General features: G+C 39.1%; 1 protein-coding gene across 3 annotated transcripts; it reads right to left on the bottom strand.

The window, feature by feature from the left end:
- Positions 1-1,007: 1,007 nt before the first annotated feature.
- Positions 1,008-14,995, bottom strand: NMU (neuromedin U). 3 transcript variants are annotated; one of them, XM_085058923.1, is made up of 10 exons: positions 14,419-14,983; positions 11,087-11,145; positions 7,939-8,001; positions 7,798-7,857; positions 7,227-7,256; positions 7,070-7,120; positions 5,015-5,089; positions 3,164-3,217; positions 1,782-1,821; positions 1,008-1,201 (listed from the first exon to the last, which is right to left on the bottom strand). In XM_085058923.1, exons 1-9 carry the CDS (start codon positions 14,558-14,560, stop codon positions 1,786-1,788), a joined length of 570 nt encoding a protein of 189 aa, XP_084915049.1. In that variant the 5' UTR covers positions 14,561-14,983; the 3' UTR covers positions 1,008-1,201; positions 1,782-1,785. The 3 variants fall into 3 exon arrangements, with proteins under 3 accessions (XP_084915049.1, XP_084915051.1, XP_084915050.1); XM_085058925.1 differs by lacking the exon at positions 5,015-5,089 and having other exon boundaries at positions 14,419-14,995; XM_085058924.1 differs by lacking the exon at positions 7,070-7,120 and having other exon boundaries at positions 14,419-14,985.
- Between the last annotated feature and the right edge of the window lie 711 nt (positions 14,996-15,706).

The following is a 15,706-nucleotide window of genomic DNA, read 5'->3' as shown; positions in this document are numbered from 1 at the left end:
CTTACTGCATTGTATGTTTGATTCAGAATCCTTTTTAAAATAACCAAGTGGAAATAATTCAAATCAAACAACAAATATTGAACAAATTTTGTTATAAGAAGAGTTAATTTTTGAAAATACCCCACTTTTCAAAATTTGCTATATTAATGGCTCATGCATTTAATATTACTTGCCTTGTGCTTCTTTCTGCAAGTGTAAAACTATTTCTTCAATTTCATCTTTCAGATTTTATTTTGGAGGAAGAATTCCAAAATCTCTCAGTGTGTCATTCCATTCAGTGTCCCTGACCCAACTCCCTCATGGCACTCAGCTGCTGCCTGCCCTGGGCAGCTCGGGGCTGGGGTGACCCAGTACAATGTTAAAAACTTTAGTCCACTTCTACACTGTATCATAGAATCACAGAATGGTTTGGGTCAGAAGGGACCTTAAACATCACCTAGTTCTGAATGATTAGTTACTTTCAACATAATTATAACCTCAACAACATCATTTAACACAATTCTGGTGTGAAAATAAACAGAGAGAGAGAAGCAGGGATGATTGTGAGGTTAACTTGGCTTCTGAGTAGAGTTTCTTTCAGTCTCCATCAAAAGCAGTTGAATTTTCAAGTGAATCGTAATCCCAGTTGTGATTAAGTCTTCTGAATGAGAACCATAGTGCTTCTGTGTTTTTAACAGCTAAAAAAGTGGTGGCATTGTACTTTAGTTGAATTAAAGTCAAGATATTTCTTCAAAACACCCAACTTGTTCCTTTTATTAAGGGAATAGGGATTCTCATATTTTTTTTTCAGCCAGTGAAACACACAAATCACAATGTATTCTGGAAAAAATGCAATAGTCTATATTGCAAACATTCTCATTGAAACAACTCTCCAGCCAAGGGCCTTTCTTTAGAAGGGAAAATTTTCTTAACAGCATTGTTAGAGGCAATGTCTGTTGCGTGCACACACTGACTTTTTTACGGTTGAATTACATGTGGTTGTAAACATCATAACACTAGGAAACAAATAATTTCAATATGCTTTTAATATAATCAAGAAAGTAAAGAACTTCTGAACCCTTAACAGAAACTGGTTTAAGAACACTTACATTCAAGTGATTTTTAATTGTACTTTAATAACGAATAATTATTGTAAGGAAAACAGTATGTCCATGTACTCAGCATTCCTGCAGTTTTAGTTCTAGGTCAGGAATCTAAAATCCTGAAAAATAAGAAAAAGCATTAGCTGCTTTATAACACTAATTTGGATGTAACACTTAAAATATGATAGCAGTATAAAATTAATTTTAAAAAAGAGCATTATAATATTGGTCTACTTTTTAATATATCTCCAAACAGTTGAATGCAGTGAAATGAAATCCTGAGGTTTGCACTTAGCTTCAGTGTGAGATTTTTATCTTTGTAAGATTAGGGATGACCTTCAGGATGTCAGTTTACGTCTCAACTTTCATTTTACAGGTAGTTGAATCAGTCCTTTCTTAGATACACTCTTCATCATCAGTACTTTCCAAACTGTTTACAAATCTGGAATTTTATATTTCTTGCTGCCTGAAACACCTCTGTGCACTCTATTCTGGGAACTGAGTACCTACAGCTCCTGTTCACTTTATCTGCAGATAAGTGTACTTATTACATCTGGGAGAGATTTTGGGTGGAAATCTAAGTCAATTACACAGTAAAAGGCTTTCTGAGACTATTTATCAACATAAATATTGTGGTCTATTTGAATAAAAATGAACTAATTTACATGTAGGTCATGATTAAAAGCATTAAATAAATACCTCCTTAGCGAAAATCCACTGATCTCCTTCCATTACGTGGCTGAAAAACAAATATTCAAAAAGTGCTCTGTAAGTGACAGAATTTAGTAACAAAGGCCCAGACAACTTGGTGTGTATAGAAATTGGCAAATTTCTCAGCAGTGTCATTGTGATTATCATCAAAGATATACCTGTTATTGTTAATCTATATCTATGCCCAGAGGAGAATTATACAGTAAAATTTACTGCATATAGATTGAAGAATGAATTCTCTATCTTGTATGATAAGGGGGAGAAAGTTACAAGAAGCCACTGCAAGAGATCATTGATCCTTATGCTTTTTGTATTTTCTTAAAATGTGCTTCCTGATTGTTATTATTGCATTATAAGTCTTTGCTGCTATTAAGAAACAAATACATGTCACTCTCAATTATTTTCTTTTTAGACTGTATTCTTTGATATAGGCAAAGATTTTCTCCCTTTTCAGGGTGGTGCTTTTCAGTAATATTTTGCACTAGTGAGGGACTTGATACAACTTCTACTAAAGCTGATAAAAATTTCTTACTGAGCTTAATAAAGATTTGCCTTTTACTCTGGAAGCATGAATGCACCAATCTTTAATATTAGCCATAGATTTGGCCTGTCATAACAACACTAAAAATCCAAGCCTGACACATAAGAAATGTAACAATACAAACTTGTGGTCTTTTCGTTAGAATTACAGAATAGTTTAGGTTGGAAAGTAGACATTTAAGATCATCAAGTTCAAGCCTAGCCACATTCTTATTTAAAGCCATTTCTCATTTACCACTTTCTTATTTAAGTAGAAATACTAACCAAAACCAAGAGAACTATTCTAAAATCTGACTTGCCATCTTTTTCAGTTTTGCTAAAGTGAAGAGGGTGTATGGCATAAAAGATTAACACAGTTGACTAAGTCTCATGGAATTTCCTTATCTAGTTTCTTACCTTCCTGGTCAAAACACAAGGGAAATGGCAAGGTCAAGCCTAGCACAGTGTGTAAGTATGGCATTGTATTCATATCATGTGTAAACATAACCTGTTGAACAATGCTTTACAAAGATTGTCTAAGATGCTATATTTTCTAGAACTTTCCCTGAGAATTACACACATAATAACCAATGACTTCTTAAGGCATAGCATGGTATCATGTATACACAAACCTAGGAATATTATTAAAAATATTCCAACTATGCCTTTATTTTAATCCAAGAAAATGTCAGGAGCAGACCTTGAGTAGTCCTGTAGGGTGGAATGCTCTTACTGAAGAAAAGTTTCCTTAATCACACTTATTCTTTCTGTAATTCAGTGGTTCCTCTACTTTTTTTTTTTTTTTTAACTCGCATCACACTACAAAACTAAAAAAGTCAAACCAACCATACCCTGTAAAAAAAGTAGCCTCTGCTTTGAATCATTCCAGGTCCTTGAAGCTCTTCCTGGAAAAAAAAAAAAAGTATTTTATATTTTATCTACTGCTGTAAATTAATACATATAGAGAGGTTGCTAATATACATATAAGATGCCTTTCCTCAGTACTACATACAGTCTTGCTCCATAAATGCTTTATGTGCATTTCTCCATGTCACTAATAAGAAGTTCAAGTTGTCATGCAGAAATAGCAGAAAACATATGAATGGGGCCAAATTCCACCAGAAGTTTGAGCTCAGTTCAGATTGCTTTAGAATGGTGCTAGAAATGATGAACAGCCTTTCCCTTCAATTTTCTGGGTTTCATTACCCAGACACAATCAGTGTCTTCATGGTGGCAGAGTCTCTACAAATAAAGTAGAGCTGCTTTTTGCATCTTGCAGGAGAACAATGTACTGATTAAATATCAGAAATCCTTGGGCTGCTCCCAGGAATGAAACCCCAGACAGCTCCCAAAGATGTACCATAACCACCCCTCTCACATTAACTCCCAAACAGCAGTGCTTCTGATAGTCTATCCTGTCCATGCTGCACATGGGATGCAACAACTTTCTAGTGATCCATACAGCAAGGGGGATAACAAATTATGAAGAAAATAGAAATTCCATTTAAATGTAACAACTACAAAGCATGAAGCTTCAATCCAGGGAAGCTTTCAAAGGAAATAGGTTTTAAACGATACATAATTTTTGAGTCTTGATTTTAATTCTGAGTTTGGCTCACCACATACAGCATTATATTCAATTTCTTGCTGTACTTAAAACATCTGTATGATTTTTATTCATATAGTTCTCATTCTAGCATTACCTGGGTTTGAATACCCATCTTGGATTTATAATTTGATCACTACTATAATTTTTTTAAATTCCAAAAGGATAAAAATATTTCTGTACATTGTCATTTGAGTGTCTTATGGTATTCATATGTCATTATATTTCTACTGTTTCTATTCAATATGTGAACAAAACTGAAAATAGAAACAAAATAGGCAGCTGTTGCAAGATTAAGAAATTCATCTGGAACATAAAAGGAAACAAGAGTACAATTACTAGTGAGAAATTATGATTAATGTTAATATGTCTTTTTCCTCTTACAGCCAGACACTTCTTAAAGATTACATAGTGTTCTTGTTTGAGTTCATGTCAGAAGTTTGACATTAGAAAACAGCTGAAGCCAAAAATCTGTCATTTTTGTAACACCCACCTTCTAAACTTCCAAGGGTTTGGAGATGTTAAAAAAATAAATGCCTGCCATAATATATGTGCATGTTTATTAACAAATCTGCATGCATATGTGTACACAGAAACATATGTATTCATGAAGATGTATGATTAGTTAGAGTATTATTTTAATGTCTGCCCTCTGGAAGGTGTCTTTCTCAGTCTCTTAGATTGACTTGCCAAAAAAAATGCTCGAGTCTTCTTTCTTAGATCATATTCTGTCAGGCAAGATGTAGCTCAAGAGAAAGCAAAGCTGTGAAAAAGCCTGGTGTTGTTCCAAGTTGGAAAGAAAGAATGAATTTAACAAAGCATGTTTCCTCCTTCATCCATCCACCTTTTCAGTTCCTTATCTATCAGGGAGATAGGTGGATGTGTTTATGTACAGCAGGTTCTGTTTTTCTTCCCAATATCAGAAATAAAAAAGATCAGCAGTAAGATAACCCTTCCTGAAGCACATTCTTTGACACCAAGAGTTGGGCAGTCCAACCAAAATATATCAGCAGAAAGATCTACAAGGGCATTTTTAGAAAAGCTAATGAATCACAAAGTGTGAGAACACAAGCATGCAGAGTTTAAGTTTACATACGTCCAGTTTGTATCTCTTCAGTCTTCTTTCATTAAGCTGCGGAACGAGTTGCAGTAAAGGATGCAGGACAGACGACTGAGAGGACACGAACACACACACATGAGCAACAATGAAAGTTGGCCCTTATGATGCAAATAAAGTCTCTTTCTGCAGCATTGGTTTATGGACCAAACAGTCACCAAAAAAGGACTGAAGATATCAACTGAGAAACTCATTTTTTTAAACATTGTGACTTGACAGCACACAGATACCAACAATTATCTTTACACTACACAGAGTGATGGAGGGAAAAGCTATGTATCTTCATTTCTACTAACTGAAAGTTCAGAACCATTTACAGACTCCTGGAATTATTCAAAATTTAATCAGTCTCTACGAGTGGCACTGAGAATATTTCCATATAGTATTCTTACTAGCACCTCTGCAATTTTCTACTATGGAATTTAGCAGCTTCATCTCTGTTTTATTGAAAAGTTAATTTTACTTCAAAGTGAATGGCAACAAGAAAATTTATTTGGTTTTTTGCCAGAGAACAGTGTACAGGAGGGATCCATTCTCAAGTGACATTTGTAACCATGGCACTGGTCACTCTGTCTAAGCTCCAATCATTAAATTCCTTGTGTCCAACAAGACTAAGCTTGCAGAGAGCCTAGTTAAGCACAGTGGCATTGTGTGCAGCCTAAGTGCCCACCCTGGCAAAACCATGTGGGATTGTGGAGAGAGGTCCACAGTGAGAAATAAAGTATAAAACCCTGTGTTCCATTAATCAAGTTAAACCTTCAACTCATATAAATGTAATTTTAAAAATAATGCATTTTTGATACAATACTTCTTAGAAAAGTAATGCTGTTAAGAGAATTGTAATATATGGAATAACCAGAGTGACCAAAGTGTTATTGTACTTAATAGGTAAAAAGAACTTGCTTCTTTGTAGCCAGTTTTGCACTATCTGCCAAGGTAGGCAATATGGGATCATAATATCTAAAAAAAGTAGGAGTCTGATGTGAGGGAAGGAGTTAATGGATATCCCAGCTGGCCACTTGCAGCCAGTGGAGAGAGGTTATAAAGCAAAGGAATGATGGATCTCATCTAAGTTAATATCTCTGAGAATGGCTGGAAAATAGTCATCTGAACAGCTAAACCAAAAGTGCAAAAGCAGTAATCTCTGGGGGCAGCAGCAAAGGTATTCAGGATGGTGGTGAAGTGGGATGTAGTAACCTTTTAAGTAGGAGCAGCAGCAGAAATAGCTCCTTTCACTGTGCCTTAATTACCATTAAAGCCTCCAAAGCAGCTCTAGCATTAAACATTGACCTCAATATGAGCAACATCACTTTCTAGGAAACACACATATTTCTGAAGAAATGTAAAGAACAAGGCAAAAATGGACATTGGCATGTAAGAATGATTGTTAAGGAACAAGAAAATATGAATATGCTTAACTTTTCCAAAATCCTGCGGTGCGTAGATGCACACAAATAACAACACATTTGCACTTCAAAAGCAAGAATGGATCACATGTACTTGATTTGTTGGTTTATGAGAATACTTTTAGAACAACAATTCTTGGCCATGGTTTAAACTATATTTTTCATTCCAAATATAATCCAAAGTCCAAGTGAGACTTACTCCTTTGCCTGCTACATAGTTATTACATGTGCAAATGAATTAATACAGTTTAATTAGTAATTAATAAAAATGCTTGAAGAATTCCTGATAGTTATGGTCATGTTCTCAGCTTTTGTATGTCCATATTGTTTCACTTCATGTGCTATGTTCCAATACCTGGAAATGTATTTGATCTCATTGTTAAAAGTTGAAACTACAAGATACAGATTCCATGAATGTTTGGTGAAGTTTGTTAGATTTTTTTTTCACACCTTTACAGTACTGATGATCCTCTCCCATATTATTAAAACACTTTCCATATCTCAAACATGCAACTCCACGTCCTGAGCTTGCTATATAGCTGGGAGACTACTGCAAAAAGGAAGATTGCCTTGGTTTTATATACAAGCACACAGATACTCACTCACAAGGAGATGCTATGCCACTTACCATGATGTCTGAGTTGCCCGAGTCATGAGTCTTAGAATAATGAAATAAGAACTGTTTGAAAAAATTAGAAGTGGGGTTTTACTACAAAACAGGGCAAGAGTGTTGTGATTTTCTTGCCTTTTTTAGTATGACTGTAGGACCTATATAGACAACTTACCCTTTTGGTATTGTCTTTCTCATCGAAACCCTGTGGGAATAATAGTTGGTAGAGAGGCTATTATTCATTGAAATAAAAAGAGCAATAGACAATTTTGATTACACACATAATCTTTTCAGTACTGGGTTGGAATATCATTCTTCCTTGACAGACCTATTATATGTCTTTGCTTATCAATAATTTGATAAGCATTTCAAACTCTGTAGAGTGCACTGGTTACTCTGCCCCAGAAGAGTTGCATGTGTTTAGCAGATTCTCCTTTGTACAGCCCCAGACTCTCCTAAGTAAATTTCTTTCCCTGTTGAGAACTCATAACTTTTCTAATCTAGAACAATAAAAACACCTAAAACCTGTATCCAATCTGGAAATTCTTTTCCAAACAATGATGTCTCCCTGTTGTCTTTACAAGGTGCTGCATTCTAACATATGACATTTCAGAGTAAAAACTTATGGAAATACTTCCAGCACTGAATTACACTTTGCATACTGGGTCCTCAGAATTCATTGTAGACAATGGCACAGTGAAAGATCAGGCTTCAAAAATGCTAAGCAGTGTTTTTGTGTGTATTACCTGTGGTTTCTGGAGAAACCCCATGACCAAAAAACAAAGTTCTTCCAGTGTACTGGACACCTAATGCAAAGAAAACAGCAACTCAGGTATCACACTTCCAATTCTACTACATATAAAACAGTATAAAAATAATAAAGTTACCTCTGTCTGACTCATCCGAGGCTGAGAATCTGTGGACAGGTAAGCAGAACATGCATCGTCTATCTGTAAAAGTTCAGACATTTTTTTTAGGAAGTCAGAGTAATAAAAACAAGGAGAATATGTATTATTTTCAGAAAAAGATATGTGCAGCTAGTGGCATGGCAAGCTTGTCCACTGTAAGGCATACTTATCGGTCCATTCCCTAAATACTTCACATTCAAAAGGGGAAAGGCCCTAACCACATAAAAAAGAAAACAACCACAACAAACATACTTGCTTGATCTGAACAAACACATGTATTTGCGACCTTTATTCTCTTACCCACCACATGCCCAACTTACCCACAAACTTCTCAGACTAAGTCATATTTTAAATTCTGATTGTAAGCATCTGGGGTATGAACTATGAATTTGAATCTCCTCTGCAATATCTCTGAATTATACAAAACTGTGAAGCAAATGACAAAACTAAGGCAAGGGATTCAACAATTAAGCACTTCATTCAGTGCTGTCATGATCTTGTCTTGGAAGAAGTAGTGAACAAGTGGTTCCTACCCATCCTCTTCCTACTGTTCATAACCTTGTATTAATTACATACTCCTTCTGTTGTCTCTTTTCCAAGATGAAAGAATACCAGAATACTGACTAATTTTAGTGGAGTTATTAATAAAGAAGGGATAACAAAATAGAACAAAAGGTATTTGAGTTCACAGAAATAATATTATCAGCTCTGAAAGCTCTGAGTATTACGTAAGGAAAAGAAAAAGTCTCCAGCACTGCAGCTGAAGTTGCACAGTTTAATAGTGATGAAAAATGCATCTTAAAATTTTATTAAATAACTTTAAAGTTGTATCTATAGCAGTCTCCATCAGTAGATGCTATTTTTTTCCATTTATTATTTGATAGTATTAGATGAAAAAAATCTTCTCCACTCATATTGTTTGCAGGCTGCATAAAAAACTTAGTGAGTTTTTTTTAAGAAGAACAGACAATGCAATTTTATTTTAGATAAAACCCCCTAAACAGCACTCATTAGCAATTAAAGCATTAAATGAAAAAAGAAATGAAAAAAAAAAGTATATCTGAGCACTTCAAGAGAGGAGATGATTCATTTCTCCAGAGACAATCTATGAGAAAGCATTAGCAGACGTAGTGGGAAAACTAATAGCTCACAGAATTCCCTTTTCAAATAGGTTTTGTTGGTAACACACCCCCTCCCTTCTCTTTGTCCTTCATGTTGCATGTGTTTGAATGTATTAGTTCAGCTTCAGTACTTTCAGAGTAAGAAAGCATAGAGGAAGAAGTCAGCAATGAATGAGATAAAACTAAGCTGAAGTAATTCTGGAAGCTTATGTTAAAAAAAGTGCAGTTTCCTATTGGGGACTGTTTGTGTTTGGTTTTTATTTGCTTACTTACTTGACTCAGAGAACTACCATAATTCAGCAGCAGAACAAGCCAGAGACTGCTTTGTGCTCAATACAATGGTATCTCTCAGCTTAAACCATTGCAGCCAAAGCAAAGGTTGAAGAAAATCCACAATTTCTGTTATTTTCTTTTTTTAAAAAGATAATACTTTCTATCTTTTATGCACCTTCTCCAAAATTTTCTCTCCTGTCTCAGAAATGTGGCCTGAGGGTAGAAGATTGTAAGGGGATTGGAGTTGGTTAAATAACATAAAGAAACAAAAGGAAGTAAGACACAAGTGAAGAAACAAAATAATTACAAAGTTCTCATATTTATAAACTCAGAGCCATTCCTGGAAAATACTAGGTTTATTTAGAGGCAGGGTTTCTCCTGAATAATCCCCTAGTAAAGTAGCAAAGAGAGAAAAATTATTATTTGCACTTAAGACACACCAGTGAACTAGTATGAGTGAGTAATGAGGTTGATTTAGGGTATATAGCTATATAGCTAATTCTCCTTCCTTAGACCCTTTCCAGTCCAGCTTAATTCTAGCTATAATGGTAGCTTTTATATTGCTTCTATTACTAAATTTTGTAAAATTTTGTATCTTATGCATGTTGTTTTCTTCACTGAAATCAGCAGCACCTTTGTCTTGGTTTCTAGTCACCACAGGGACAAATCTTACAGCTAGCAAACCTTATCAAGACATGCAAAAAATGTATAAAACAGCTTTTTAAATCCAGGATGTAAATAACTCATTTTCAAAAGCTCTTTGTAGTTCTCAGGATCTTGCTTCCCAAGAGACCATTTTTTTCCGGGGAGATAAGTATCACTAGGGCTTGTTCAAGCACCTGTCTGGAAATAGGTTAGGTTTTGAGTCACTATCTGCAATATGAACTGTGGGGAGATGACAGTAAGGGGAATGTTTCCTGTAATGGTCTCAAATCAGAAGAAATTTACTCTCTGCATCTGCCCCCCCAATGAGTCACTTGCTTTCCAATGTTATCAAAATCGACTAAATTAAATGTCAACACAAGAGTCGAAGGTTACAGCAACACCAGGGCATTGAAGTTGCAGGATAAACCCTCTCCACATGTTATGTCCTGCCACTCCATCTGTTCCAAAAGAGCAGGGAAGAGTCTGTGTTAACACATACGTCACACCCCAGAGTCAAAACAAACGTTCTTTTCAGAGATGAGAGTGGAAGTTATGATACCAATCAGTAGCCAAATGTTAGAGGGCATAATTGACACACTACATTTTACCCCTTACGTAGTTAATTGGGAGGCTAGAATTAAACAGTGTCCCAGCCCTGTGTGCAGAGCAGAGGATGCAAGAGGAAAGACTGGATGAGGTGAAACAATTTCTTATGTATCATGTACAGACTATAAAACTACCAGACAGACACTGGTAGGCTTCCAGGGGAAAGTGAGTGCCTGGTCATTGCCAGTTAAATGACAACTGTTACCAAACATAGCTCTACATTGAGACAAGACAATCTCTTCTCAGAATGATATTTCAACACTCAGTCCCAACATCCTCCTGAAACAACTGTTCAGAATATCTGGAAAATTAGATATTTCACCTCTTTGCTGATGTCAGGATAGGAGACATACAGGAGAAGCATGACTGGAAGAAAACACACCTGAACTCTGTGCAAGATAAAAACTGGATAGTGAACTGGGACTGTAGCAAGGATGGGCACAGAAGAAATGGGAGGATACCACATAGCAGGTGATGCTTACCTCTTTCAACAGCTGCAAATCCTCATCTGATTCGAGGGCTTGGGATGGCATTGGTGCACCTGGAAGCACAAACCCTACTTAACAATGCTAAGGCCATTTACATAAGTACAACAAAGGTCATTTGTATAAGTATGCCATGTCAGAGAAATCTAGCACACCTATTGACTGCAGAGTCCGAGAGCTGCTTGGTCCAAGGAAGTCTGTGACCCTGGGTGTTCTGGGATTTGTCCAGTAGTTTTTGCCTGTGCTATTTCAGCAATGCAGCAGGATGCTTCTTCACAAGTTCACAGCAGACATGGACATTCACGTCTCAGCAATAAACAGTGTGGAAGTTACTTATATCTCCCTGAGACCTGCTCAAAAAAGTATGTTCCAGTGCCTGCAACCTCGAGTTTTCTGAGAACTCTGCTCACCTCCAGTGCATGTATTGCAGGTTGAGGATCTGGATCCTACCTCTTGCCTCCTTGTATGCTAGAGCTGCAGAATTGAACAGGCACTATGGAATGTACAATTGCATATAAATGTGCCTGTGATATGAACATGGTGTTTTTGAGAAGGTGATACACAGTAAATGTGTAACTGGCTTTGTTTCCTCTGTTTGGCATGTGAGATGTGGAACAGCTTGGTCCCACAGCAGATTAAATGTGTTATAAATTGCATGATGATACAGTGCAGCTGTGCTTAGCTTGGGGCAGCTCCTTTCTCTGTCTCTTCCCACCCAGGCTGCAGACCTGGGGGTCACTGTCCCAGAGTCTCTTCCAGCTCAATGTCCAGAATATCCCTCTTACCACACTGTTATTTTACCTTGCAGTGTATTTCTGATAGCAGTATTGTTAGAGTCTCTGTAAATAATAGAAATGAGCATCACTGAATTGTGAGTACACTAGACACCACAGAGTGAAGAGATGTTCTGTAACTCCCACGGGACAGAAATTCCCGTGGGAATTCATGGAGAGCATGATGCTTTACCTGTACATGCCTAGCACTGCAGGAAACCCTGCTAAGTCATCTAATTTATCCCTCTGCCCAAAGTTGCTGCCCATGAAAACACTTAACCAGTATATACACTGTTCTTAAAGACCTCAGTTTAATAGAGATTTTATAACCTCCCAGGCAGTCCAAAATTACATGTGGCCACATTTTTTTTAAAGAATTGAACCAAATTAAACAAAAAACAGGTGAAGGTAGACCTAGCTAGAATGTCTGGTGAGCAGTGTATAAATGTTATACATTTATACAAATCATGTTATTTGTTTTACATTTACCCCGAATAACAATAATCACAACAGTAGTTAGTGCCAGGCATTAAGAGATGGATTTCAAAGCCACATTTTTGTACTGGCACAGACTTAAGGCAACTAATTATTATGGATGCTTGCTTTGCCCCAAAAAAAAGAATTAGAGGGGCTCGTAATTCCACACTATATAGAAGTGGGATTTTTTTTTTAATCTCACAGAACAAGAAAACTGATTTCCAAATATTGTTTCATTTCAAGGAAAATGCCAAATAAATTAAAGATGCTACTGTTGTCTTACTTTGTCTTCTGCTCTTTAATTAGTGTATTCAAACAGGAGTATTGCTTGGGAGTGGTATCCTGATTGCAAAGAGTGCAACGGGGCAACACTTCAAATTAGGACACCTTCCCCATCAGAGCACTGCCTGCCTATCTCTGAACACTGCTTCTGCCATTGCCTGGTTCCCAAGGTTTTCAAGGAAAGCCAAAGAAATGAAATTAGCATGAATTAGTAAAACTTAGGGCAGCAAGCAAGAAAGCCTGTATATTATAACTTTCTCCTTTTTTTTTTTTTTTTTTTTTAGCCTGTAGCATAAACTTCTGGACAGAGAAGATAAATCATTTCACCCACTCCTCATTTTCCTTTACCCTTTTCTATATATTCAAAACTCTTATTTCATGTGCAATCCCATCTGTTTTGTGCACCTAGGACTATGTTCCTCTGAGGGCTGAGCAGTGATCATCCATCACTCCATCCAGAACAGAGCTGCAGCACCTGCAGGACTTCATTCATTTACACACATACACAGCAGCACACACAGTGAAACATTAAGTTATTTTGTAATATACACAAAATAACCATAGGGAGAGGGGGGAAAAAGGGAATGCAAGAGAGAGGAGAGAGGAAAGAGGAGAGAGAGAGAGAGAAAGAGGAGAGGAGACAAAGAAAGGAGTGACATTGAAGAAAAAAGTCCTATTCAAAGGGAACATAGAGGAGGAAATCCTCCTACAAAATCAAGGCTGTCCGCAATGCATCTGCTCTCTTATCCTTCAATTCTGCTATCTAAAAAAGATTCAACTTCTTCCAAGGCAGTAGAATGCCAGATGCACAGCCTTGGACTCACTTCTTACATCTCCTCCCTCTACTGCTCCCCTTAAACAAGCTCCTGGCAATCATTTGTGTAAGAACAGTGATGAAATACTGTGTGTCATTGCCCTTCCTTGCACTCCTTTTTCTTCCCTCCCCTCTTCCACATCTCCTGAATTAATTTTTAACATGATTTGAAGTATACTGTAATTAGATTTCTTTGATTATTGATATTTAAAAAAATGCAACAAAGCAAAACAAAAACTCACAACTAAAGCAACTCACACACATGTAATACAAACAAAATAGAAACAGTCCTTGCACAGCATTTTGTAATGTTAATTTACAAGGTGTAAGCAGCTAATCTATCTGAGATGGAAAGGGTAGAAAAGAGAGTATGGTTTGTTAAACAGCCCGTTAGATGTTTCACAAGAGCTCCCTGCTACAAAAATAGCAATTTTCAGGATTCCTCATGTGATAAATATTGCTACAGGTTGGAGTGACTGCCGGAGGGTCTTAAATTTCCCTGCATTTCTGTGATACATATTGTTTAATCTCTTCTTACCTTTTTTAAAATCACACTGAAAGATACTTAAAATTATATTGCTTTAACAAAAGCCTATTCCACAGGTTGCTGGCGTGTTTTGCCGGGACAGAGTAACCCTGCCGGGATAGGGGAAGAAGCCCCCCAAACCGATGCCCGACACCGTGCCCAGTATCTGCGAGCTGCAGCGCATCCTTATCCCTCTGCAGCCGCTGCCCCGGCCCGCCGGCTGGCAGTGCGGGCACCCTGCTCCCGAATTACGTGCGGGCACCCTGCTCCCGAATTACGTGCGGGCACCCTGCTCCCGAATTATGTGCGGGCACCCTGCTCCCAGATTACGTGCGGGCACCCTGCTCCCAGATTACGTGCGGGCACCCTGCTCCCAGATTATGTGCGGGCACCCTGCTCCCAGATTATGTGCGGAGCTGGCGGCGTGGGAGCGCATTGCGAGCGGGCTGCTCCTCACCTTTGCAAGCAGACATCGCGGAGGCGAGGAGGACGAAGAGGAGGAGGAGAGGAGAGCCGAGCAGCGCCGCGCCGTCTGCTGCCTTCCTGGGGCTGCGCTGCGGGGTGGCCGCGGGGGGCTGATGGTGGCACAGGTGTCCCATGTCCGCCGAGCGCCCGGCGCCGCCGCTCTGCCAGCCGCTCTTCTGGGCATGTCCCCGCTGCCTGCCCCAACTTTTTAAATCCTCCCGACACGTGGTCGAGCCCCGGGCTGGCTCGGGAGGCAGCGCTGCTCCCGCCGGGGGCCGTGCGGCTGTGACTGTCCCGCTCCGCCCCGGGGCAGGGCTGCTGCCACCGTGCTGGGCGGTGGATATCCCTTCTTGGCACAGAGGCGAGGCGCTGGCCAGGCTCCAGGCCCTTTATTAAAGTCCCTCCTTAAAAAAAATCCATGTTTTAATCCCCCGAAGCCCTGGCAGCAGCCGCGGTGGCTGGCGCGGGAGGTGCTGCTTCTCCCCCGCCGTGTCCGGGCGCTCGCAGTGCTGGAACAGGGGGCAGAGGGGAGGGAGTGATCAGACACTGCCCAGCCCGTGCAGGGGGGAGAATAGGCTTGATTTCAAGTGGGGGAATCGGACCCACTAGCTGATTTGCCCCCAGCTAGCTGAGCGTGGGAGTAAGAACTCGTGGAGCCTGCATGTAGGAAAACTGTCTGTGGCTGGGATGTGGGGCTTTGGGGACGAGCACCCCTTGCCTTGGGACACACCGACCGGTCACTGAATCTTCTGAGGACTCCCCGGCTGCAGGGGTGTGACTGACTCCCGGCTTTTCCTATGCCCTAAATCCACACAGTGCCGCACCAGGAAACAGAACTCAGTGATGTGGTAATATTTAGAGATCAAAATCCTAATACTGTGTTTAGCAGGGTGTTTTACATGAAATACAGCTGCACACCTTGGTCCCAGGTGTTATTCACGTCCGTAGATAGCGAAAGCATTAGATGACAGTCAAAAGTACACAGACTTCAAATCTGTTAAGGCACTTGGGCAGTTTTGTCCTGCCATCCCTGAGGCACAGCAAGCCCTGGCTTACCAGAGTGGCTACCCAAATTTGCCAGCACCTCCTGCTGTCAGATCCAGCAAATGATGGCTGCCAGTCCCAGCAGGAGGCTCAGGCTAGTGCTGACCTGTACTTCACTCCAAACCCCGCAGCCCGATCTGACTTTGAAGAATGGTGCATGTCTGACTGTCTCTGCTATCTCACATTTGCTCCAGAAGATCCTGCCCAGCTGAGATTCTGGAGACCATTTCAGGACA

Source organism: Lichenostomus cassidix, chromosome 4 (assembly GCF_008360975.1).
Source record: "Lichenostomus cassidix isolate B80296 chromosome 4, HeHo_3.0, whole genome shotgun sequence".
Lineage (NCBI taxonomy): Eukaryota > Metazoa > Chordata > Aves > Passeriformes > Meliphagidae > Lichenostomus > Lichenostomus cassidix.
Note: the sequence above shows the minus strand (reverse complement) of the source record. Positions and strands in the feature narration are given on the sequence as shown.

Coding starts and splice junctions, on each gene's coding strand:
- NMU (XM_085058923.1), bottom strand. CDS start 14,560: ATGGGACACCTGTGCCACCATCAGCCCCCCGCGGCCACCCCGCAGCGC. Junction 8,002..11,086: donor ATTTGCAGCTGTTGAAAGAG/GTAAGCATCACC, acceptor GAACTTTTACAG/ATAGACGATGCATGTTCTGC. Junction 3,218..5,014: donor TGAAGAGATACAAACTGGAC/GTATGTAAACTT, acceptor TTTTTTTTCCAG/GAAGAGCTTCAAGGACCTGG.